Source organism: Malaclemys terrapin, chromosome 4, assembly GCF_027887155.1.
Source record: "Malaclemys terrapin pileata isolate rMalTer1 chromosome 4, rMalTer1.hap1, whole genome shotgun sequence".
NCBI classification, from domain to species: domain Eukaryota; kingdom Metazoa; phylum Chordata; order Testudines; family Emydidae; genus Malaclemys; species Malaclemys terrapin.
The window spans coordinates 99770615-99798261 of NC_071508.1; the positions used below are offsets into that span (position 1 = coordinate 99770615).

At 39.8% G+C, this 27647-nt stretch overlaps 1 protein-coding gene across 1 annotated transcript in view; it reads left to right on the top strand.

Moving 5' to 3' along the window:
• The window catches only part of AQR (aquarius intron-binding spliceosomal factor), a 107835-nt gene that overhangs the window by 18163 nt on the left and 62025 nt on the right, over positions 1-27647 (top strand). The window contains exons 8-17 of the mRNA XM_054026561.1: positions 1013-1113; positions 1952-2028; positions 4754-4818; positions 9954-10070; positions 14145-14258; positions 15304-15407; positions 16900-17002; positions 19023-19143; positions 23840-23981; positions 25446-25624. Of these exons, the coding sequence (XP_053882536.1) occupies positions 1013-1113; positions 1952-2028; positions 4754-4818; positions 9954-10070; positions 14145-14258; positions 15304-15407; positions 16900-17002; positions 19023-19143; positions 23840-23981; positions 25446-25624 (1123 nt within the window). The remainder of the gene's footprint in view (positions 1-1012; positions 1114-1951; positions 2029-4753; positions 4819-9953; positions 10071-14144; positions 14259-15303; positions 15408-16899; positions 17003-19022; positions 19144-23839; positions 23982-25445; positions 25625-27647) is intronic.

The following is a 27647-nucleotide window of genomic DNA, read 5'->3' on the forward strand; positions in this document are numbered from 1 at the left end:
ATCCTAAATTGGCCCTCTTGTGCGTATGAATTATGGTAGTCCATGATCACATACTATTTTTTCCACAAGGGAAACTTTACATCTGGCATTTTTTAACTTTTGAGTGCTTGACTTTGCAACCGTAATGATTTTTTTAATTGAATAAATATACTGAGCTAATGTTTATTATTACATACCTATGTCATCTTGTGAGATAAATGCAATATTAACTAAAATCTTTTTGGGGTGTCCAAATGAATTATTTCTGATTATTGTCACTAAGGATAGCATGATCATTCACTTTTATGTTCCTGTATGCTTTTCTTCCCAGAATTGATCCTTGCACAGCTTAACTTTCTTTAACGAGCTTCTAGTACATTATGTCTCTTGTTGTAATGAATGGTCTGTGATGGCTTATACTTGATCTATTTTTTATCTTTCCCAGGAAAAGAGGATTGTTTGTGTAGTTTGAAAAATTGTTTGTTTTTAGAGACAAGGAAAGTCAATATACAATACAGTATGGTGTTTTATTTATTCTTAATGCAAACAATTGAAAGTAACCACACAAAAAGAAGGAAATTCACTAAACAAGACATTACTATCTGGTTATTAATTCATAAACCAAAAATACTCTGTGGGCTTCACTGCTGCAGATCTTTTGATGAAGTCAATGAAAAGTAACCAGATTTTCAGGGTTTTTTTGATTGTGAGGTTTTCTGTTGTTTTCTAAAAATGTTTTATACTGGGATGTGAATATTGGAAGATGATTCTCAGCAGACCATCTAGGTGTGACTAATCGGTAGATTATTAATTCGTGCAATGTTGTAACTTTGGTTGTAATAGGTACTTGTTGAGAATAGATTTGGGGAAACCTGATCATGTTGTTGGGTGTCTGGTTTTAGATTTTTATTTGTGCATGGTGCTACATTTCCCCCCCCCCCCCCCCATTTCCTGCTAACTAGATTTTTATCCTGTATAATAGAGGGGAGTTCATAATTGTTTTTGGTGGCTGAATACCATTTCACCTTTTCAGGCACGTCTGGAACAAGAACTGAAAAAGACACCAAAGCTTAGAAAATTTTGGAATCTGATCAAGAAGAATGATGAGAAAATGGATGAAAAGGCACGAATGCAGTATGTTATAGAAACATTTTTTCATATTGAACTCAAAGCATGTAATGCATTGCTAGTGGTTCAGTTTAGTATTCCTGAGATAAATCTATTTGAATTAAATCGATCTGAGAGTGACTGAAATCAGCAGTTGATAGTGTGCTACTTCCGGACACAGTGTTATAGAACAGCATTCCAGCGAATTATCCTATGTGAAATGCTTATAGGGGTTATTTATTGAATCATCGCCAATTAACATATTAACCAGGTCTTAAAAAAACCTATATGATGAAAGCCGAAAAAGAACATTTAACATTCCATACAGTTGACGAATAAATGTTTCCCTTTCTCCCAGATTTTAGAGATTATTTAAGTCTTATTGCTTACACTTAATGGTTTATTTTAAAGAAGTTTATGCGTCTCTTACCCAGCAATATTAACTCTTCCAAACACTTACATTCCGCTGTGCGTAAGATGCAGCATACATCTGTGATGCATCAATAATTACCTGCACTGCGATCACTTACTTTCTTTGATTCATTGGTAAAGTGGTAATCGATGAGCCAGTTCTTTGTAGTAAAGTTACAAATGTTGGCTATGCTAACTGGTAAGTCACTTTGATTGGTGATAAGAGAAAATGATTGCTGACAAAAAATATCTTGGTTTTGCTGCCGCTGTTTAAAAAAGATGCGGAAGAGTTAAGGTACAATTTCAAAGTTCCCGGAAACAGTTCTAGTAAAATAAACTTACCTTGGATATAAATTGCATTCAGTTTAGACCCTTTTGTGCTAATAAGAGATGTAATATACTTCTAGCCTGCATTTATGAAATATTAATGCTTTGATCCTATGTCTGATTTTAGGGCACATCGAGAGAGAAGATTTCTTTCACAGCTCATCCAGAAATTTATCTGTGTGCTAAAATCAATACCCCACTCAGGTAACTTTGTGTGCATGTGTATAATACATATGTATTTTTTTCAGGTATCATTTAGAAGCTCCTATGGTGCTGAACCAACTGTTCTTAAGGCCACAATCCTTCAGTCAGATCCAATAGGTTTGGATATTTACTTCAATGAGATATTGTGTTAATGTAGGGATCTGCTTGCGTGGCTCTGTCTTCAGGGGGTTTAAATCTCTGTATTTTTGTAAAATAAAATAAATTGGAATATTACTTTACAGAGTTTCTTCTCTGTTGTAATAATATAAGAATGGCCGTACATGGTCAGGCCAATGGTCCATCTAGCCTAGTATCCTGTCTTCTGACATTGGCAGTGCCAGATGCTTCAGAATGAACAGAGTCCCCAGTTCAGCAAAGCACTTAAACATGTGCTGAAGTCCATCACTGTTCAACAAAGGATTTATGTCCCATTGACAATAGAATTTAAGCACGTACTTAAGTCCCACATTCAGCAAAGCACTTAAGTCCACAACATAAACTTGCACTCTCAGTACTGTGGGGTTAGAGTAAGGAGAACAAAAACATACATGAAAAGTGGGGTCTTATGTGTCTTCACCAGAAAATTGGTCTGACAAGAAAATATGCATGCCTGATTTTGAAGGAAAATGTATTAGTACAAGAAGCAATGTTAAACCTGCAATAAAGGCTATTACTATAATGCTGCCAATTTCAGCATCAGCTTAGACTATAGCTCCTGCAGGACCCCTGTTCTTAGTAGTGCATTAGGTTGCTATAAAACCAAAATTCTGGAAGATACTAGAAAACTGAATATTCATTAATGCAGACCCAGTACTCTCCTCACTGGTGTGATCCTAAGAGTCTCCCCCACAGGCCTATTTAAGGCTCCTGTATGACTGCTCTGCTCATGCCTCCTCCTTCTGGGTCAGTGTAACCCTTACTGATTCATCTTGTAAAGCAGCAGGGAAAGTGGAAAAGATACTTCCTAAATCAATAACAGCAACATCTGTCAGGGCTCATCTCTCTTCCCTTTAATAAAAAAAAAAAAAAAAGCCTCAAGGCTATTTCATTTGAGAGTTTATTTTTAGAAAGATTAGTCTTGGTCCCCAGTTTGGCCCCCTTCTCCATGCCCTTATTCCCTTTTTATGTTGGAACCTTGTGATTGGTTTTGTTTGAATTTTGAGTTATAGTGGTTTATTATATTCTTAATTGTATTTTTATCTTGTGCTTGTCTTGTATATTTTTATCTTAATACCTTAGCAGGAGAAGCTTTATTTAAATAAAACCTTATGATTCACAGCTGTGCTGTAGACTTGCTGTGTGACCTTGTGCATGTCGCTTAAGGCTGTTTTCTGCACCAATCTAGAGTAATCAAGCTTGATGCAGGGGGATTCCATGAGGGCTAGGAGAAAGAATCTTCCACTGTACAATCCAAGCTGTGGCTGCTGCTGCAGCCATTTCCATTCCAATGTCCTTGGTTTGTCAAGGGGCAAAATCTACTGGATTTGTATAGTAGTGGATCCATTGACTTTGCTTCTCCCTGGCAACTGCTGGCAACCTCCAAACCTAGCTGCTCTGCAGAGCCATTCAGGCAATCTTCTTGAAGCTGGGTTCCATAGTGTCCCCAAGCCTGTGCATGCTTCTGTACCCTCCGTGCACTGGATTCACACCGCTTTTCTTAACTACAATATGCTGGCTTATGGAAATGTGGTTGTATTGTCTGATGAGAGTACATCGCCACAGTATGCATATGTTTATTATACAGTCAGGCTAGGGGAAAGGACTTAAAGGTGACTGGTCCAAGGATAACCTGCATCTCAAATTTAATTATCAAACAAAATGTTTTCTCCAAGTGAAATTTAGTTTCTTGTTTCACTGTCCTTTATTACTTCTGAATGTCAATTATGCCCTATATTGGATAGCCATAGTTTGCTTGCAGGCACTGGGAAGCCCAATGGGTGCTCTGTGTTAAAGTTGAGTACACTTGCTAGATCTGAACAGGAGTCTTAAGAGGGTATCTGTTTTGCTGCTTATTGTTTTTGTTCCCCTACTTTCTAGTGCAACTCGGTTTTAGGATCGATACTTGAGCTCTAATAGGCAATTCCAAAAATCAGAACTGAGTGCTTTGAAATTGTAAAGACCTTTTATTAAAAAAAGTCATGGCCAAGAATTTTTAAAGTGACTAGTGACTTTAGGAGCCTCAATTTTGCATGCTCCGCTTTTGACATACTGTAGAGGCCTGATTTTTGGAGAGTGGGTGCTCAACATTTTGGGAAAATCTGGTTCCTTCATGGTGTATTAGATTGAGTGCCTCAATTTAAGATTGGCCCAACTCACTAGTTATTTCTGAAAATCTTGGCCTGTGACTTCATTACATCTGAAAATCTGTTTTGGTTTTGGGGAGCATTTCAGAATACTGGAAGAATGATCCAGTAAATGTGTAAATCTAATACGGATTAAATGCTAAGAAATATTAATGTTTGCAGTGTTGTTGTAGCCACGTTGCTCCCCAGATATTAGAGAGAAGAGATGGGCGAGGTAATAAAGATGTTATCTCACCCACCATGTCTCTTTAAGAAGCATTAATGTTAATTATTGGCTAACAAACAAGTTGCTGTGGGAGCTTCAGCTTTTTAGTTCTTGTTTAAATGTGGTATATTTTTAATTTTTGAAGTGTGGTGGAACAACGATGTGAGGAATAAATGATGAGTTCAGGGATTTTTTTGTTTCTGTTTTTTGTGCTTAGGTCCTCTTTCCATGGACAAAGTTCATTACTGTGAAAGATTCATCGAACTCATGATAGATCTAGAGGTAAGATAACTATAAGACAGTGTCTCTCCAAAGCATTTGCTTTTGGAGAGAACATACTGAATATTTTCTGACCATATACTGCTCATTTACCTCTAACTGTACACAAACTACTCCAGATGGAAATGGGTTCAATCTCCATATCTGGAGGGAACAAAATTTTCTAATGCTGTATTACTAAATCTGGCTGTGAAAAGCCCAGCGACTGGCATCCTGTGCACTGACACAGATCTGCCAAACCAGACCTCTTTACACAATAATCCACGATTTGCACTAATGAAGCACGTCCCCAGTTTAAAATGGGGTAAGCTGCACCCATGCAAACAGTGGCTTTGCCTGCCTATAGTTAGGGGTTTGCCCTATGGCAGCTGCACAGGGGACTGATCTTTGATGACTGTAAGCAGGGCAGATTGCCAATGTGTGCAAGTGTAGAATTTAAATTGCCCAAAACAAGTAGATATTGATTGAAGCAGAGGCAATAATTCTGGAAAACAACGAGAATGTTCAAAGGTTTGGATCCATTCCAAGAGCTGTGCTCTTAATGTACATTGGGCCATCTTAAAACATTTTGGATTGCCAGTTGCAGCCTCAGAAAGCACAGGTAAAAAGCTGCCTGAAAGGCTGTCCAACAAGACTTCAAAATCCGTGAGAAGTTTGCAGGCATTGATTTAGAAACTTCAGTCTGTGACTGATGTGTGAAACCAGTGAGTCTTTGGAAGAGGTAATGACTGCATCTGTTAACACCATGATTAAATGATGATCATTAAACTGCAGTGGTCATGGCAGTAGAGCAGTAGTCTCCAACCTTTTTATGCCCAAGATCACTTTTTGAATTTAAAGTATCAGGGAGTAGCCGTGTTAGTCTGTATCTACAAAAACAACAAGGAGTCTGGTGGCACCTTAAAGACTAACAGATTTATTTGGGCATAAGCTTTCGTGAGTAAAAACCTCACTTCTTCGGATGCATAGAAGAAGTGAGGTTTTTACTCACGAAAGCTTATGCCCAAATAAATCTGTTAGTCTTTAAGGTGCCACCAGACTCCTTGTTGTTTTTGAATTTAAAGGTAATCCAGGATCTGCCCCGCCCCTTCCCCCGAGGCCCACTCACTCCATTTCTCTCTCTCTCTCTCTCTCTCTCTCTCTCTCTCTCTCTCACACACACCCACACCTTCACACTTCCCCTACCTTCACTCACTTTTACTGGGCTGGGGGAGGGGGTGCGGGCTCAGGGCTGGGGTCGAGGGGTTTGCAGTGTGGGTGCGGGCTCTGGGCTGGGGTTTGGGGTGCAGGAGGGGTATGGGGTACTGGCTGTGGGGGCAGGCTTAGGGCTGGGGTTTGGGGTGCTGGCTCTGGGAGAGGGGTCAGTGCTGGGGCTTGGGGTGGAGGAGGGGGTATGGGGTGCTGGCTCCAGGAGGGGGCTCAGGGCTGGGGTTGGGGTGCAGGATGGGGTCTGGGGTGCTGACTCCAGGATGGGGCTCAGGGCTGCGGGTTGAGGTGCGGCCTCCCGCTGGGTATCACTTATCTCTGGCGGCTCCCGGTTAGTGGCGCAGCGTGACTGCTGCTAAGGCAGGCTCCCTACCTACCCTGGCCCCACGCTACTCCTGGAAGGTGCCAACGCGCCCCTGCAGCCCCTGGGAGGGGGCAGGGATGTGTGGCTCTGCGTGCTCCCCCTCTCTGCAAGCACTGCCCTCTCAACTTCCACTGGCCACAGCTCCCTGTTCCTGGTCAATGGGAGCTGCGGAGGCGGTGCTTCCAGGCAGGAGCAGCGTATGGAGGGAGACCCCTACCCCTCTGCCCCCGGGTCTGTGCTGGCCGCTTCCGGGAGCAGTGTGGGGCAGGCAGTGAGCCTGCCATAGCAGCAGCCCCGCTGCACTACTGGAGATCGCGATAGACCAGTTGGTGACCACTGCACTAGAGGGAGCTGATTTGCTTGCCCTCCCAGGTATGAGCAAAGATGAACAGATATCTGCGGTGAAATTCTAGTGCTACTGAAGTCAATGGAAGTTTTGTAATTGACTGACTTGAATGGGGTTAGGATTTTCACTTGAATATCTGCTATGTCCATGACAAGCTTGATAGGCAGAGAAAAATACTGCTTTATTGTCAAAGAACCTTTCCTTGGCATGGGATTACAGCTGGCTTGGTTTCCCTCACTCGTTGTAATAGGAAAATGTGTTATATTGATCTTTCTGTGGATACAGTGGATGCTGCTTAATAGCAACCCCAATATTAACAACTTCTGGTTAATAGCAACATTTTGTTGGGAACCAGTCCATCACTGACTTTAATGGGATTTGGATGTTGGCAATAGCATGCCACTTATTGAGAACTCTTTTTTGGAAGATAGGCCCCTACTGCAGGCAGGTTTGTAGGGCTGCAGCCAGGGAAGGAAGTCCTGGGATGTGCCTTCACTGGCTGCAGCCCCTCAAACCTGCCTGCACTTGGGGACTACACAGGAGGTAAGTGGCTGGGATGCCTGAATCCCTGCCCAAAGGGGGACCCCCTGCTGGAGACCAAGCACTGCAGGCTGGGAGGGAAGGCTATGGGCAGGGCAGCAGCAGGAAGAGGGTCAGCAACTGAGATGCCTGGGCTTTCCACGGGAAGTGGTGGGCCAGGAGGGCCCACAGAGCTGTATGGCTCACATCTCTGTTCTCGTTCTGTCCATGTCCCAGTGCTTCTTTCCCTGGCTGTAGCCCCACAAACCGGCCTTCTGCTTATTGGCAACTGCTGGATAATGGCAACTTTTTGCTGTTAACTGAGGGGTTTGCTAATAAGCAGAATTTACTGTACAGATGCTCCCCAACTTACGCAAGCGTTCCGTTCTGGAATGCCTTGCGTAACTCAAATTTTGTGTAAGTTGGAAACGTATACCTGACAATTACGCCAAAAAAAACCCCAAACAAAAAACACCTATTTCTAGCTTACAGAACTTTTTCCGTAAGTGCGGATTTGCGTACCCGGCCGGGAGGGGGAAGGGAGGGACACGGGGCGACTGTAGTGTAAAGTCCACATCCACTTGTCTTTTTTTTTTTTAACCATCTGTATTCTGTTTCAGAATGTAGCTAGCAAAGTGATACCTTGGTTAACTGTAGGAGGGAAATTCAGAGGAAAATTCTAATTGTAAATTCCTTTAATTTTTAGTTGTACTTATAATTTTTATGCCTGTGTTAGTTCATTTGCTAAGACTATAAATACATTAATTATCATCTGAGCTATTAAAAAAAGCCATGATTTATTACTACAGCCAAATTACTTCAGAAATTAAGACATTTTTTGTTTCCTTGCCACAAAAGTAGTACATTGTATTGTAAAACAATCCAGGGGGGCAATAAGGTTCTATAACATATGATCTGTGCAAGTACTGGAAATGTGACATTCTTCTGGTTTCTCTAGTGCAGCTACTTTGAAGATTAAAAGGCAGTAGTTCACACATCAGTGATGTTGATATAGTTTCACATATGAATAGCAGGTTTATTTTAAATTATTTCAACTTCATTAAACTCTGTAAAGATCATGATGGTGGCACTTACAGAAACCGTAAGTACAGGTGATTTAGTGTTTGATACAGGAATATAAGTGTTAACTGGCCCGTTGCTAAAAACCCTAAGTTTCCTAGGATCATAGTAGTTAATAACAAAAGACTAATTAGATCATCCAGGCCATCCCCTTGAAAGTACAGGGCACTGTCCCCGGAGAGAGGACATTTTTATTAAAGCTAATGTTTAAAATCAAGTTTACACAAGTTAAGAAGGAAGGTACTGTACATCTGGGGTAAGGCTTGAGTTATGAGAGATTACAATTATCGGTTACAAGGTTCACAAGATACATACATAGTACATAACCAGCATAGACCCAGATTGGGATACAATGCTGGATCTTAGCCAAAAGGCCAAGAAGCAGTAAATTTAGGTCTGCTATCTGTCCTATGTGTATTACAGGAGAGTTAGAGTTCATATAGTTTGTGAAGCTTGCTGTACTGCTTGGAACTGGCAAACTAGAAATTAGTTATAAAAAGCCATCATGTTCTTTCTTCTCTGTAGCATGTCCCATGTGAGTGGAATATTTTTACATACATTTTAGGTCTCTTCCCCCAACCCCCGCAGTGCATTTCAGATTAAATTACATTCATTACAGTTGAATCTAAGTTACTTGACCATTCTGCCCCTTGCAAATTATATGTTTTTGAAGGAACTGTCGTGGTTTGACTGACCTTTTTTTTTTTTTTTTTTTAGTGACTATGAATGCCAGTTATTACTTACTGCAGTGACATACTGTTTCCTCCATCCCCATTCCCCCACCCCTTATTCTGATTACGTAGTGGTGGTAACTACATACTGGCTGCTTAAATTCTATCTGTATTTTGAATTGAGTATGGTATTCTTTATATCTTGTCCTAAACTGTTACCTAATATGTGCTGTTAAACAGCTGCAATAATACACAAAAGTAATATCTGTATTTCAGTGGTAGGAGTGAAGTCATTTCTCTCTTTCCCTTACATCAGGAAAGATTTTAATAAGGCTTAAATAGTTTAATGTGTGAAAAATTCTGAGATCCATTGTTTTCAGTAAACTTTGAAGGAATGATTATTATTTTATTATGGTCCGTAAAGTACATTTACTGATATAGGTGTCATGAGAAATACAAGTCTTGAATAGTATTTGAATTTAAAAATAAAATATGCACACAAAATATAAGGGAACGACTCAGCTTTTACATTTTAAAAAATGCTCTCAAAAAAGCCTCTTTGTACTGTACAACAGATATGAAGGTCAAAGATATCGTTAATAAAAGAATTGCTTCTATGTCCTGCTAATAATGAAATCAAACAAATCAAATACACCTCAATAGTGAGGTGTGCATTCTGAGGCCCTGACTCTGCAAAAGGCTCCACACTCAGGGATTCATATACCCGCACAAAATCCACTCACTTAAATAGGAGTCAGCACAGGTGAATTGCATTCTAGGATAGATGTCTCTGGGCGGATTCTCTTTTATGTAAATAACCATCACCATCTGTTGATGCAGGACTCAGTCCTGACTCGCCGTCTTGAAATGCAGAGAAGATACATGATTTTGAAACCCTTGGCTTTCCATATATATGTTAAAACTACTACTAATGCCAAGTTATTTATTTTAGGCCTTGCTTCCCACACGGCGCTGGTTTAATACAGTATTAGATGACTCCCACCTTGTTGTTCATTGTTACCTGTCTAGCCTTGCTAAAAGGGAAAGGGAGGGCCATCTCTTCTGCCAGGTGAGTTTTGATCTTACTGAAGAGAGCTCTTCAGTTCTGAAGCAGCTCAAAGTATTTGCTGCCTCTTCTCATGTTATCTATCTTTGTCTGCTGAAAATGATTACTTTGTGTCACATTTTGTTGGAAATAAACTAAAATTTGGATTATTATTGAGTAGACTTTGTACCCAGATTTATTTTAAATCCTCAAAACATTATTTTTGCATTACCTATGTATGTGTGTGTTTATATCCTTGTCTCTGTGCTTTGAGCAGTTTTTAAAATAGTCTACACAGCATTCACCCAATGTGCCCTAACACAGATAAAACAAAAATCAGTTTAAATCTTCTGCTGTATTTGTGACCTCAAATTTTCTTCTGCACAACTCAGTCCTCCCCAGAAGCCATAGGAAGTGAATGGTTTATGTAGCATGCCCTGAAGTTCAACAATTTAGGCTACTTTAGACCAAGGGTTGGTGTCAGCTGAATGGGATGAGGGCAGTCTGGCCTAGTGGCTGGAATGGGCAGCAGGCCTAGCAGCCAGAGGCAAAGCCAAGGGTAAAACCGGAAGGCAGAAACTGGGTACCAGACCCAAGAGTTGAACTGGAGTCCATAATCAGGAACTGGAGCTGAGGGTAAAACTGAAGGTCAGGAATTGGAGTGAGCAGGGTATCAGGTAGGGAGGGTTTCAAGGCAGGGACAGGACAGAGACAAGGCTGAGTGCAAGGCAGGAGCAGGCACAGTGGTGGGTATGAGTACTGAGAAGCTAGTAAGCTGCTGCTGCTGGCTTAAGAGTTGGCCTGCTGGCCTCTGCAACCAATCAGGTTGTGTGCCTAGTCAGGCTGCCAGCTGCAGGCTGGCTGTACTGATGAGTCTGGGTGGAGACTAGCTCTGCTGCAGGCCCTGATTCGTGACAGCTGGGGAGCGAATTCCAAAACTGACAAGGCTTCTTGAACATCCTACTGAATTTGACATTAGAATCACATTATTCCAACTGCCATCCTTCTTTTCTTTTAATGTGCTGACAAGGTCTTAGCAGATAGTATTTCGCAAACTGGTAGTTGTCAATATTTTACACCATCAGAAGGTTGGTTTAAAAAAAAAAAGAAAACATTTCTAAATTTCAGAGTGGTAGCCATGTTAGTCTGTATCAGCAGAAACAACGGGGAGTCCTTGTGGCATGTTAGAGACTAACAAATTTATTTGGCCATAAGCTTTCGTGGGCTAGAACCCACTTCACCAGATGCATGGAGTGGAAAATACAGGAGCAGGTATAAATAGCACCCTCCTATACATGCTGCTATATTTACCTATGTGCCTCCAGCTTTGATCCAGACCACATCACATGATCCATTGTCTACAGCCAAGCTCTAAGATACAACCGCATTTGCTCCGATCCCTCAGACAGAGACAAACACCTACAGGATCTCTATTAAGCGTTCTTACAGTACCCACCTGGTGAAGTGAAGAAACAGATTGACAGAGCCAGAAGGGTACCCAGAAGTCACCTACTACAAGACAGGCCCAACAAAGAAAGTAATAGAATGCCACTAGCACCTACAGCCCCCAACTAAAACCTCTCCAGCGCATCATCAGGGATCTACAACCTAACCTGAAAGATGATCCTTCACTCTCGCAGACCTTGGGAGACAGGCCAGTCCTCGCTTACAGACAGCCCCCCCAACCTGAAGCAAATACTCACCAGCAACTACAAATACACACCACACAACAAAAACACCAACCCAGGAACCAAAGCCTACAACAAATCCCGTGCCAACTCTGTCCACATATCTATTCAAGGGACACCATCATAGGACTTAACCACATCAGCCACCCCATCAGGGACTCGTTCACCTGCACATCTACCAATGTGATCTATGCCTGTAATGCCCCTCTGCCATGTACATTGGCCAAATTGGACAGTCTCTACGCAAAGTAATAAATATACACAAATCTGACATCAGGAATCATAACATTCAAAAACTAGTTGGAAAACACTTCAATCTCTCTGGTCACTTAATAACAGACCTAAAAGTGGCAGTTCTTCAACAAAAAAACTTGAAAAACAGACACCAACGTGAAGCTGCAGAACCGGAATTAATTTGCAAACTGGATACCATCATATTAGGCCTGAATAAAGACTTGGAGTGGTTGGGTCATTACAAAACCTAAACCTAATTTCCCCAATACTAATTTCTCCCTACTGTTACTCACACCTTTTTGTCAACTGTCTGTAATGGGCCACTCTCTTACCACTTCAAAAGTTATTTTTCCTCCCTTGGTATCCTGCTGTTAATTGATTTATCTTGTTAGATTGACCTCACACTTGGTAAAGCAACCCCCATCCTTTCATATATTTATACCTGCTCCTCTTATTTTCCACTCCGTGCATCTGATGAAGTGGGTTTTAGCTCACGAAAGCTTATGCCCAAATAAATTTGTTAGTCTCTAAGGTACCACAAGGACTCCTTGTTGTTTCTATTTCTAAATTTAATACTCTAGCAGCTGTTAATCAAGTCCAACTTGAAATGAAAAAGAAACTTGGTAACCAGAATGATGTGAATTCTTTTTCTGCTCAGGTCCTTTATCATGAGGTTTGTCAAAGCTAGAAAGGCGTGAGTCCTCTCGATCTATTTTCAGGACCAGTATTTGTAGCAATTGTCCTGGACCACTCAGAAGAGAATGAACTTTGATCCTCTCGTTTTCAGATGGATTTCATTGGTTTCATAGCAAATTCCATTTGTTACCTGGATCTATCCAGATATAGTCTCTCTCTGTTGATAGGAGGAGCTTTGCCCTCCAGAGGTGCTGTATGGGGTTAGCATTCTTTTTAAAGAAAGGTGCCTTCTGTGGCCAAAGCAGGCTAGCCAGTAACCCCTTAGCATATAGCAGTACAGTCAGTGTACCAGGTCTCTGCATCTATGCAAACAGTGTGCCAGTGGTTTCAAGAAGTTCTTGCTTATTTTAATCTCATTTAATTTTCTTTAGTAATGGGGTAGTTATGATCCTAGTGCAGCATTCAAAAATTAATTCTACTTTTTCAATGTGATACTATTGAAGCAAACCCTACCAGATTATGATACCTCATCACTTCATGGCAGATGACTAGGGTTTTATCTTTTTCACTTGTTATGCATTTTAAAAAAAAAAAAGTATATCTCCATATATCATAGAACTGGAAGGGACCCTGAAGGGTCATTGAGTCCAGCCCCCTGCCTTCACTAGCAGGACCAAGTACTGATTTTTTGCCCCAGATCCCTAAGTGGCCCCCTCAAGGATTGAGCTCACAACCCTGGGTTTAGCAGGCCAATGCTCAAACCACTGTGCTGTCCCTCTCCCCAAAAAACATCTCCCTGCATTTATTGCAGGCACTAGAAGTTCACTTTATGTATTTGAAGTTATGTTAAGATGTTCTCTGCAGCTTTATCCCATGGCAGTTAGGCTAAATTCCCTATGTAACTAGTCTCAACTTTAACTCTTGGCAGCTCCTAGGAGAATTGCCTTGATAAAAAGTTAATCAACAATTATTTTAGTCTCTTAAGAGAGCACTTCCATAGTAGACCTTTATTTTTTGGTTGGAACTGTAGCCTTTGCATTCCTATGAGAGAGACTGTCACTTTTGAAGTTCATTGTGCACACATGTTGAACATTGTATTGTGCATGTATCAGGTGGTATTTGAACAGTTCATTTTATTTGCATGTATAGCCTTTTTACAAGAATTAGTATGAATGGCATTCAGGGTAATGTGATTGGCCATGTGGATATAAATTCAAGATAGGGGTTCTTATATGAATTATTTTACAACTCTCTGCATACAGAGATAGGTATTATGGACATTGCTGGGACTTCCTTAAACTGTATCTAGAATCTCAAATACAATTGGTTTCAAGTTATTTTTGGCTAATGCACAAAACATATAACTAGTCAGTCCATGCATATTTCTCTGTCTAGATTATTGGTACCTGGGTAAGATATATATTGTACAGGGGTGCCTGAAGTTGAGATGTTAGGTTCCATCTCTTTTTGTTCAAGGCTTTATATGGTAGTTGCTGATCCCATTCTCATACGTCACTAATTTACATGTATCATGTTTCAGCTTTTAGACATGCTTAAATTCTACACTGGCTTTGAAATTAATGACCAGACTGGGAATGCTTTGACAGAAAATGAGATGACTACAATTCACTATGATAGAATTACTTCCTTACAGGTAGGCAAACACTGTGTTTCATTATGTATTTGTTTAAATATAATTTGCAAGTAAGGTGGTGATTCTGGTCTTTCCAAAAGGAAACGTCTTGCTTTTTCTGCTGTATTAAGGAATGGTGCTAGTCTTTCAGTTCCTATCTTTGCATCCTAGCTTTGTTCAAAAATATCCTGAAGAACTTCATATAACACACGCTTTGAATTGCATGAGCAGATAAAAGAACCTAACTAAAGTGACAGTCAATATTAGTAAGCCTATTATCCGATTCAGCAAAACAATACCACCTCCAGTTTTGATCTTGTCAACTCATTAACTAAAAAGGGTCAATCTCCATAAGACTTATTTGTGTGGGAAACCTAGGTGCAGAAGGAAGTGGTATGCGTTATGCAATATATGTCACTTTCCCCAGAATGAGTACTGAGCATTGGACAGCACGTGCTGCTAATAGTGCTGTCTTTCAGTTGAGAGATAAATCAAATCCTGACTACCTGTGGTCAATATGAGACTTTTCACAAGAGCATTATGCATGTTTCACATGGTGCTAATTAGGACTGTGAAGAAATTTCTTTTTGGGTTTTCACTGCAGTTTTGAATTGCACCTCTGGAGGTTCACTGAAATTTTTTTCATGGCCTTTAAAGTTCAGAACTAGATGAACTTTGGTGAGTGAAATCCCTGAGTTTCATAACCTTGTCAGTCTCTACCAAAATTTCATTACTGCCAATTAGGAGGCTATTGTAATGCCAAAACATCTAGTGTTTATTAGATGTGCTAGAAAAATAAATACATCTCAGAAGCCCAAGAATAGTAAATCACATATACTAAGCAGAAAAATAGTTGCTTTTTCATTATTTTTACTCCAATAGTGCCCACTCTGTGCTAGGTGCTGCCACATGCAGAGGAAGATAGAGTTCTTACATGTTCATGATCAGGGTCTTTTATTATTAAACTCTTGTGCAATTCCCCCCTCCTCCCCCCCCGGTAATAAACTTGAAGTTACTGTGAAAAGGTCAATTTAACCTCTCATTAAATTTTGGGGGGCTTTTCTAGAGATCAGCTTTTGCACATTTCCCAGAACTATACGATTTTGCACTTTCAAATGTGGCAGCAGTGGACACTCGTGGTTCGTTGGAAAAGCTGTGTGGACCCCTGAGGTAAGCCATAAAGATGGAAATTCAGTTCTTCTGTTTCAAGGTTATTTCTCTCCATTGCTTGTTATTAGTTTTCCAGCCTTTTCATGTATGTTGTATTATACATGTGTAATGCTGAAATTAGATGTGTCACATTGCAAATTATGACTCCTGGTTGGAAGAAGGCATTTGGAGTTGGGACTCTTGGATTTTGCTTCTGACTTGCTGGTTAACCTTGGGCAAATCATTTGTGCTTCAGTTTATTCATTTGTGGAACCTAGTACATAGACTACTTGCCACATCTGGGTGTGCAGAAGTTTAATTTATTATCGCTGGGTTGCTACTTTTTGCTTGTAAAATGCATCTTTCCCTTAATTCTGATCTCTGGAGTGAAAGAAACATTATCAATTTGAAATCTAGTCATTTTAAAAGTAGAAGAGTTATTAGTTTTTGGAACTATACATGCCCCTGAGTCGTCCTTCCATTTTTTGTGGCTATACAATAATTCAGGTTTTCCTGATATTTTCAAAATGTTTTTCTTTCCTTATTGCTGTATCAAAGACCCACAGAAATCACTGGGGGAATTTGAGTTGGAGCCACTCTTTCTCCCTAAGTTCTGCCAAGTGCATAAAATAAAGAAACGGGGAAAAAACATAAATGCTTTTCACTAATCTTAGTTACAGTTTAAACATTTTCATATAAGTAACACTGTATATATTTGCTGTATTTACAATAGTCATTTTGTAAGTTGACTGGGTGTCCCTTTACGTCTGCTATTATAATAATTCTTAATGCAGTTCTGGGATCTCTGATACTGTAGGATAGATTAAACTCTTTCTGCCTGACTTGTCATTCTGTTAATTTTCCCATTATTTAGTCTTAATAAAACTACAGCAGTAGCAGTAAACAAAAAAGCCATCTTCTCTTGAATTACTTGTTAGAGTTGGCTTTCTCCTGTTCAAACATAATAGCTCATCCTGAAAAATGTAGACCTTTCTAGACTAACGTTTAAAAGTCTAATAGCATGTATTAGCTAATGTGCTAACACATTTTAAAAGTCTAATGTGGACAGGTATTCTGCCTTTAACACACAGGCTCTACCCTGGGCATTAGCTTGACCACTTGAGCAAATATTAAAGGCAGTGTGTCTTGTCTGTTCAAATATATCTGAATATATATGGAAATGAAAATCTTAGCTGGAAGGTCTGATTATGTTCCCTATTTTTGTATCTGAATTCTTTATGAATGGTGTGCTGTATCTGTCGTTATTAATCACTTTCTGTAATGCAGATACTGTGCTCGTTACCTCTAGGCAATTACCAGGTAAAGCAACTAAATGCAAACTTTGCTTAACTTTTAAGACTCTAAGGTTTTTTCTTGATAGTTTTACAGTTCAGGTAACACAATCGAGTCTTAACTATTATTATTATTATTATTTTTTTAACAGCAGCTTTTATAAAATGTAAAAAATCACTGAGTGACTTTTGTATTTCCCCCCTCTCCCCATATTATGCAGCCCAAACACACTCCACCAGGTGGCATCATACCTCTGCTTGTTACCGGCTCTACCTGAAGGGGAAGATACAAGCTATGACAAAGAATTTCTGCTAGAATTACTGGTAAACCACACACATGCAAATTAAATTTATCGCCTGTGTTTTTTCTTGCAAGAAGGCTTGCGTTCACTTCCTCAAACTGAATAAAATCACAGCAATTGCAGCGCTAATGCTGCCAACCACATGATGGCTTTCACAGTTAGGAATGCTTTATGAACTATAGCAGTATGATGACTGAGGCTAGGTCTACACTACCCGCCTGAATCGGCGGGTAGAAATCGACCTCTCGGGGATCGATTTATCGCGTCCCGTTGGGACGCGACAATCGATCCCCGAATCGGCGCTCTTACTCCACCAGCGGAGGTGGGAGTAAGCGCCGCCGACAGAAAGCCACAGAAGTCGATTTTGCCGCTGTCCTCACAGCGGGGTAAGTCGGCTGCGATACGTCGAATTCAGCTACGCTATTCACGTAGCTGAATTTGCGTATCTTAAATCGACTCCCCCCTGTAGTGTAGATGTACCCTGAGTGAGTTGGAAACAGATATGATTCAAATCTAGTAAATTAATGACTAATCTTCAAACAGGGAAAAGGATGACTTAGGAAATATGGCTCCTCTGGGAAAGTGCTGGTGTGTCTGAACAATGGCAGCTTTAGAGGACTGTTACCAGTGTTTCATCAGCAGTTGCTTAAGCTCCACATATCATGAAAGTTGTTACAGCATGTGTAGATGCTTGCATGATACCTGCGTCCTTAGTTGTTTAGACCTGTTTAAAATATATTTAGGCTGCGATTTTTTGTTTGTTTTTGTTTCAGTGCTGTCTAAAGGGATTTAGACATTCAGTTCCCATAAATTAAAGTGAGAATTGAGCATTCAGATCCCATAGGCAGGTTTGAAAATCTCCACGAGTATAGAAATGGGGTGGGGGTGGGGGGAGGAATTCACTTAAGTAGATACTGATCTGAGCAAGGAACTCTAACCTGTGTTGTAATGATCGAACACTTCTCAACATATCCATTGTTCCATTTCCTCTTCGAAGGCTGACATTGCTGTAGCTGATCATATTTTAAAATTATTTGGAATATTTTCTTGATGTTGTATGAGCAGTTTTCAGTCAGATTGTGAACAGATCCTCCTGCTAATATAAGGCCTATTCAAACAGGATGCAGTGGTATCAGACACATTTTTCTGTATAGGCACTTGATATAAATATTTATTGCTGGATATAAAGTATCAGACCTAACTACTATAGGCAAACATTGGTGTTCAGAAAAAATATAGTGAAAATTTGTTGAATCTTCAGTTTAAATTCTAACCTTGTGAGGGAAACATTTAGACTAGATATTTTCAGCCATTTCATACCTTTTTTGTGCTGTTTAAAACTCATAAAAAAATGCCATTTTTTAATAGGGAAAGAGAATCTTTCTTCTCCTGTCTTGTCAAAGAGTAATGTTAAAACTAGGACATTCAAATTATAGTGGGACACTGCAGTATTAAGATCCATGCTTGAACTATTTATGGTCTGATACCATTGAGCTACATGCTAACTATTCTGTGATAATCGTATGACTTCATTTGTGTTTGATAATGCATCATTGGATACTACCTGTGCTCTCAAAGAGCCTGATCCAAAAGTCCTTTGAAGTTAATGGGACTCTTTATTACAGGTGACTTTGGATGAGACCATTAATTAATGAATTATTAAACAGGCCTGGTTTTCAAAGAGGCATAAACCTGGCTTCTAAAATTACACCTCAACTTGTTTGTCATCTTAGTAAAATGGGACCTCTTTCATTGTTTTTTAAAGCAATAGCCCACATCAGGTTGTTAGCAATACTTTTTATGATTTCCTTCAATATACAAACAAGATTGATTAACTGAAGAAAAATAAAACATAGACACTTTGGCGGTAACTTTTTAATTTCTTCAGTCTTAAGGTACTTTTATCACTTCAGCTTGTTGTGTGTTGAAGACATGATCTTTTTAGTGTTCACTTCCTGGATGACCATCCATTATTTGTCACTTGCATAGCAAAATGTTACTTGGTTAGGCTTTGGTTTAAATGTTCACTTTTGCTTTCCTAGGTGTCCCGTCATGCACGTCGAATATCTCAGATTCAGCAGCTTAACCAGATGCCTCTGTATCCCACCGAGAAGATTATTTGGGATGAAAATATTGTCCCAACTGAGTACTATTCTGGAGAAGGTATATTTGTTCAGATATATTTGGATTGCTCTTAAAACTACATAGTTCAAAGGACTTGTAGTTAATTCTAGTTCATTAAGAACTATTCCATAGCTTCTAAATCTGGACAATATTTACTTTTGGCTACTTTAGTGCCTTTTAGCTTCCAAGGGGGGAAAAAAAAAATCCGTTTTTATACGCTTATTTGAATTGGACTGCATAAATTTGATCTGAAATGAATGTCTTCATTACCAATTAGATAAACATAGATTAAAAAAGAATAATAAAAACTTGGAGTAAATCATAAAACAATCTCATTTACTCCATCTATATATAAGCATAGGAAAAAGCTGGGTTCCTCGTTGCTACTACCTGCTCCCAAGAAGTGAACTGTACAGAGCTTGAGAGAGAAGTGACTCATGCCATAGTTGTACAGTGAGCAGCAAGTGAATTCTGTTGAATTCCTTTAAAATAACTTTGCTCTTTTTCAATATTGATTCTTGAAAAGTCAGTTTAGTGTGGTGAGGTTTTGTCACTTTCAGTTTAAACGGAAATCCCAAACTTTAATACATATCCTGTAAACTAACATCTGTACTATAAAACTACTTATGCTCAATATTGGCTATTAATTTTTTTAATATTTTAAATACGTTTGCCAGTAATGGCTTGTCAGTGAACCAATTTATATAGTTTTAAGGATAAAAGTGCCTATCTACATTTGTCACAGATGGGTGGAGGAGCAGTGTGCACATGAGTTGTTGCACACAGAAATGGAGAATGCTTTCTGAAAATTAAGCCTGAAAAATTATTTGTATTCTTGAAGCCAACGGGTGACATGGAATAGAATAGCTACCTCAGTTTTCATTGCCAGCAGAATGTAGATTAGGTAAGGCCACCAGTGCTGCTGCTCATAGTGGAGAGTCTGTAGAAATCCTTATTTCAATGGTGCCCTTTTTAGTGAAACTTCCATTTCAAATGCTCTTATACCTATTAGTATATGGCATTCTTAACCATATATGCAACAAAAATGGAAAGACTTATTTTTCACTTTGGTAAACTGAAACACTAATTTTAACCGATGTCTGGAAAAACTTCCTGTCGTCCTGTGTGATTACTCATTTCTGTGTTGCTTGTTTCACACTTTCACATTGCAAAATATTAATATTGTATACTGTTATAAAGATATGCTGAATATATGTCAGCCCTTTATATAATTTGTGTATAATTGTGCACACACAAAACTTCGTTAAAAGAACATTAAACTTGCAAAGGCAAGCACTCAAAAGTAGGAAATGCCAGAAGTAGGGTTGCCTATTCACTCGTAATTCTGGCATTTCCTAACTTCTGAGTGCTTGAGTGGGTCCACAGACCAGGGTTTCTGTCTATTTGCTGGATCAGGAAGAAGGCCATGAGCCAGTTTTAAACCAGAATGTTTATCCCAAAACTCTTTTTCTTGGTTGGTCCCTGGAGAATCCAGTCTGAACTAGTATATGCATATCTCTCTGGGGGTGCTCCAAAGGGTTGATAACAGAGGAAGTACATTAGCATTCTCCCCCCCCCCCCCTTCTACTAGAGAAGGTACATGCAATGCCACAATAGGTATTAACCCTAATTCAGTAAGATTTAACTTAATTAAATGAAGCTAATTTTAATTCCATAGGGTGTTTCAGGGTATTACAGGATACTGTATGCCAATCACCCCATTGTGTGCTGCTGTATTGACACCCACATGGGCCATCAGCAGGGCTGGAACCTTCAGATCCACTGCACAGACCTCTGCCACTTCAGTTAAGGGAGTAACTGTTAGCAGTAGAAGACTGTCATTCTCTTTGTGGACTGATACTAGAGGGTGTTTGGATACTTTTATCAGTGGGTTTCACAGATGTTTGCAAACAGCGGAGGACTGGTGAGACTCAGAAGTCTTGGGTTCATTCCAGGCTCTGGAGAGGGGTATGCTGTACTGGGCACAGACTCTTTGGCCCATTCCTCCAGACATTTTATCTACATATAGCTTCGCGGAATAGAAATAATTGTGTTCTATCACCTTTCTTTATTGGCAGTGTGTCTCTGTGCTTGTGGAAGCCAACATGTACTGTGTGCCAGAAAGATTTCAAGGATAATATTGCACGTTGCAAGAGTTTTCACGCTTTCACAGTTCATAAACAAAGGTGTAAAACTGGGACAGTAGTCAAGTGAAAGTATTAAATGTGTAAAGCCCTTTGTTATCAATATATACCGATTTCCCTCCCTCCTCCCCCCTCCAGAAAATGTCTGGTTTTTAAAAAAGACAGTAAGAGGGTTTTACCAGTTTAATTTTTTTTTCCCACCGGAAGTTTGGCTTTTTTGGGACTTGGGAATTTTTCGTGGGGGAAGCAGATGGGGCTCTGTCAGGGGGTGATGGTAGAGGTGGTGGTACTCATGGGCTGCAGCCTTCCTCTCCTCTCCTCATCCTGGCCCTTTGGCATGACTCTGTTTGCTTCCTGTGCACAGGAGGGGAGTGAGAAGAGCAGGGAACTGGGTCGTGGCAGCTGAGACCACCTGGCCATTACATGGAGGGGAAGGCTTCCTCACCGGCCTTTTGGTGCATACCCACCCTCTTCCCCAGTACCCCTCTTTCTCCCCCCCGGGGCGGAAGGTTTGTTTTGTTTACCAATTTTCTCCCATTTTTAAATAAAACCTGGTAAATTCCTGGGAAGCTAAAATTAAAAACCAAAACCAAAAGGCCTTCTAAATGAGCCATGTGTAAGAACTTGAGTTGTGGAGCAACACTAGTATTTCCATAGTGTAGGCTAAAAATACAGCTATTTATTTTGGAGAGACAAGGTGAGTGAGGTAGTAATTTTTATTGAACCAGACTTTTTCGTTGGTGAGAGAGAGAAGCTTTCAAACTACGCAGAGCTCTTCGTGAGTTCTGAGAGAGGTACTCAGAGTGTCGCAGCTAAATACAAGCTCAAACAGATAGATTAGCATAAGTAGTAAGCACATATTCTGAGGGACTATTTATGGTTAAGTAGCCTATTATCCTGGGACTGACATGGCTACAACAAAATTGCTATTTATTTTGGGCATTCTGTGCCCAATTTTTAACACACTTAGGTCTCCCTCCATTAGCTTGACTTAATTAAAACTAATCTATCCACTTGAAATTTCATAGGAATGATTTTATGCCAATGTGAAAATGATTTGGGGCTAATTGGGCAGGGTATTTGAGGGACAAGATGGCTTGAAGTATGCAGTGATCTTCTAGAACATTTTCCTATCGTGGTGTTTTTTTTGTTTTGTTTTTTGTTTTTTTGTCCCATGGTAATTCCACAAGCTTGGCTCAGATAAAAATTCCAAAATTTATTTAATCTCCAAACCTGGTGCCAATGCTAGTTGGGGAGGTTGTTGCTGTCATTATTTAGCTGTTTTAAAGTATTTTCTGCATAAAATACAATCTCTGGAGCCACATGGAGCTAAGTATGGGTGGCTATAATGCTGGGAAGATAAGGTAGGGAACTATGTGGGCTGGGTGGGAGGTGTGTGGTTTTTTTAGTTGACAAGTGAGAGGGATAGTACTGAATGGGTGAGATATGGGGCCAGTATGGACAGTGAAGGGGCCCATTAAGTAGAATAGATACTGCTCTCATAGATAAATTCTTTCCTCCTGCTCCTTCTATTCCTTCTCCGTAGCTCTATCAACAAAAATGTATCAGTTACTTAATGAGGGTGGAAAACATTGAACACTAGCATAAATGTTAGTCACTAAAGCACCTTTACTCTGCCCCTATATCACTATTACCATGATGTATTAAAAATAGAGAGAACCCTATTTTCAAATGTTTTACTATATTACTGATAGGAAAAATAAAGGTGACCTTCAGATAACTTTTTTCTGCTGCTTCATAGTGTCTATAGAAGGACAGAAAGCATGGGGATTTTTTCCTTTTTTTTTTTTTTTTTTTTCCTTCAGGTGTATTGTTAACGTCAAGTTTGGTCCTCTCTTGTATTATGAGGGGGTTTCTGATAGATGTTGATGATGGTAGGTTATTGTGAGCCCTAATACAGTGAAGGAATGATGGTGAAGAATCTTTGGACAAAGCAGCTTTTTGTTAAATGTTATTTCTTCATCGAAAATAAAGAGATCAGTTTAATAGTAATAAAAAAAACTTACTTCCTCTTTCAGTTGCTCAGCCGTCACTCTCTTGGCTCTATTCTCTAGTCATCAGTCTTCCAGCCTCACTTCTTCTTTTGGTTTCTAGCGAAGAAACCACCTGACTTATCCACAGCATGTGTCACAGGGCCAGTTCTTCTACATCAGAAACTTTTTGGGAGAATTGTCCAATATGGTTGTCCTAAATGTGGTCACTTCTGGTGAAGTGAGATTTTTTTTTTTTTTTTACAGTGACTGCAAATAATTTGCTGTGGCAATGCAAAGACAGGTGCCTTTTAAGTACAACAGTTCCATACAGAGAGATGGTCAACAAGAATAAAATAATACAGTTACATCGCTTGAAGGTGATTTACAAAGGGGGGGGAGAGGGATGGCCTTTGTGCTGTCCCCCCCCCCCTTTTTTTTTGGTAGTATGTGGCTTTAGAAGAAAGGACTCTTTAAATCTTCTCGTATCACGACTAAAGCATGATGATGGAATTCTATATAGTGTTTATGAATATGTAAAACCAATGAATTTGTTACATTTATAGACAGAAGATGGACTTAATGTTTTTTTTTCCTTAGGCTGCCTCGCTCTTCCTAAACTGAATTTGCAGTTTCTGACTCTTCATGACTACCTTCTACGGAACTTCAATCTCTTCCGCTTAGAGTCTACATATGAGATCAGACAGGACATTGAGGATAGTGTCAGTAGGATGAAACCTTGGTAATATTTCTGTATTAACTAAAACAAACCAAACACCACAATGTAGGAAGTAGCTAAAGCTTTTGGGGGAAAAAATAATTAGTGACATCTATAATATAAAGTGGATACATTCATCTAAGGGCTGGTCCACACTAACCCCCCACTTCGAACTAAGATACGCAACTTCAGCTACGTGAATAACGTAGCTGAAGTTGAAGTATCTTAGGGTACGTCTTCACTTACCGGAGGGTCCGGCGGCAGGCAATTGATGTTCTGGGATCGATTTATCGCGTCTGGTTAAGACGTGAGAAATCGATCCTGGAAGTGCTCGCCGTCGACGCCGGTACTCCAGCTCGGCGAGAGGAGTACGCGGCATCGACGGGGGAGCCTCCCTGGCACGTCTGGACCCACGGTAAGTTCGGACTAAGGTACTTCGAATTCAGCTACATTATTAACGTAGCTGAATTTGCGTACCTTAGTCCGAAGTGGGGGCTTAGTGGGAACCAGGCCCTAGTTCGAACTTACCGCGGGTCCACACGTGGCAGGCAGGCTCCCCCGTTGACTCCGCGTACTCCTCTCATGGAGCAGGAGTACCGGCGTCGACGGCAAGCAGTTCCGGGATCGATCCAAGAAGATCAATTGCTTACTGCCGGACCCGGAGGTAAGTATAGACGTACCCTTTGTAGTAACCAACTGTTTCCAGTTGTTACAAAGGTATAAATGTGGTGTTCCATAATCTCTTCTAAAATACTGTTTCATGCAAGATTAATCTTCTAATAATATTATGAAAATATATTTTGGGTATGGTTGCCCATGAAGAACACTTGTGACCACTATGTGCTGACTAGTATTCCTTTAGTAACATTAAGACCTTATTTGTCTTAAATGTTAACCACAAATTTCACTGTATTAACAATTGTTCTTAATTGTTGATCATTTGTATCAGTGTTATGGATGGGTAGTACTGGTGGGATTTTCACAGGTACTCAGTATTGGCCTAACTATGTTCCCAGTGAAGTCAAAATGTTATCACTCACTTCACTAGGAGCAGAGTTACACCGGTGCTGAGTGCTTTTGAAAATCCCACCTGTATATGTCACCCGTACTCTTTTTCCTCTCTACGTTTTCTGTAGTGCATAGGGTGTAGTCTCCCTTTCATATCCATTAAATCTTTCTGTGGTGTTCTCATCTTCTCGCTTTCCTTGGATGACTTCATTTTTGAAATGTCATCACAAATTTTACCTTCACACAGGAGGTAAGAGTATGAAATTAAAATGTGTTAGTTTACATTATATGTTGATTATTTGATACAAGATTTGCTAAAATTTCGTGCTTTTAAATTCTGGAATTCTGCTTCCTCATATCTCTCAAAAATTGGAGCTGATTATGTGATTTTTAAATTATTCAGCAGTTTAAAGAAAATCTGAATGCAGCAATGGTTAATGGCTCTAACACAACACTGATTTTTTTTTTTAATTGTTTTAGGAAATCAGAATATGGAGGCATTGTGTTTGGTGGATGGGCTCGAATGGCACAACCCATTGTGTCTTTCACTGTAGTAGAGGTGGCAAAGCCCAACATTGGTGAAAACTGGCCAATGCGAGTACGAGCAGATGTTACAATTCATTTGAACGTCAGAGATCACATCAAAAATGAATGGCAAGGTGCTCATTTTTATGTCAGTAATGAACATTCCATGCCCATCATAAATACATACTATCAGAATTTGGGATAAGTGTAGAGCTCTCATAATACTAGTGTTAAAGTACCCTGATCCTGCTCAATATTATGGCGCAGAAGTAGCTACACTATTAATGTTGGTATGCAGAGTTCAGTTTTAACAGGAGATTTAAACCTTTATTTTGTAAAAATCTAATTAAAATATAAAAAAAAACAAATATAAACTTTATATAGTCAATATTTTTATGGTGCTTTGAAAAATAAATTGATATAGAAAAAATAAGAGTTCAAAAATCACCCTAGTGGTTTGAACTTTCCACAGCCCTAAGAGTTTTTACCAAGTATTTGGCAATAGGCTTTGTGATTGTTCCACAGTAGTCCTTAAAATAAAGCAGGAAAACTTCTGTAAAGTGAAACCCTAGGATGCGTTGTCAGCAGTTTTTCATTGAACATGGGACCTCTGGACCTAAAAACCTGATCCTCTGTTGCCTGAGCTAAAAGAACTAGGTCTGTTAGTTCCATCAGTAGCAGACTCAAACTGTTTTATGTGAAATGACAGCCATTCTCCATCTGGGCAAGGCAGAAAGGGCCTGTTCCTAACCAGTCTTCCATTCTCTTTATTCTGGCTCATGTACTTATAGTCAGGTCTCTCCCTCAGCTCTGCAAGGTAAAGCCCCACTACATTTTCAGCTTTTCACCTACCACTACAGGATTCTACAGTAATCTTTCACTCTAAAGCGTTCTTTTTTAAAGAACCCACTTAATTGTTTTTCATCCTGTTCAGAAGCTGTCCCCTTTCTGATGTGTACATTTGGTGCTCGCCAAATTAACAACCACAATTTAAGCCATGTCAGAACATACTTTTCACCTTTTTGTAGCTGAGTGGTAGTTGCATAAACCTCTGCAAATAAAGTTTGTCGTGATGGCAACAGTGCCCTGTTCTGTCGTCTGTTCGTTAGACAGCCTAGAACTACACAAACCAAGGAAACTTGGCGCAGGCCTATACTACTACGTTTTGTTGGCATAACTATGTTGGTCAGGGGTGTGAAAAAGCTACACCATCTAGCCAACATAGCTATGGCGGCAAAATCCCCTCTGTAGACACTCTAGAAGCTGATAGACAAATGCTTCTGTCATTTAGCTAATGTCATTTGGGGAGGTGGAGTTACTATGCTGGCAGAAGCACTCCTCCTTTTGACATATGCTATATCTAGACAAGGCCTGGCAGTCACTTTTGCAGAAGTAGTAGTTGAAAATCTTATTTATGTTTGCATCTTTGTATGTACTGATTTAGAGATGCTTATTGGCATTGACTTTGAAAAGAGAATATGTCTCCAAAATAAAAATTGTCTATATCTATTCTGTTGTTGGAATAATTAACATGAAAAGGGAAAGTGTCTGCAATGTACGGGGTAATGATTTTACATAAGATCTGCCTTCAATATTTATTTTTTTTAAAAAGCTTGCCATAATATTCTTTTATATTGTATGATTTACTTTAATGGGATATCAAGATGGAAACCTCCATAGGTCACTTTAAAATCCTCCAAAACTCTTGAGAAATCAAGAGCCCTCCAAAATTAAAATTGCAGGATTATTCAAGTGAAAACTACTCAACTGGATAAGCATGCTGACAGCAAGCCCAACATGTACCTTCTATGTTACACCATGACACCATTCCTCTTGTAAAAGTAATACCCTGCTTGCTAACAAGAACAGAGTAGACAAGTAGTGTGGAGAGATGGTATAGCCTGCATGCTGGTAGTCTCCTTTTGTTAAAGTTGTGGAGCAAATCTGATCCCTTTTATATTACAATGGAAAGGTGATGGGCTTTGACTTGATTAAAGCCAGTGTTTTTCTGGTTGTGCTTCTTAATATTGTCAGGAATTGCCAGCTGGCACTGTATATCCTATGTTTCCTAGTGTGGTATCAGTAGGCAACACTACGTGCTTAGGGAATTACACTTGAGTTGACCTTGTTGGCAAGCTGCATAGAAGCAATTATTCA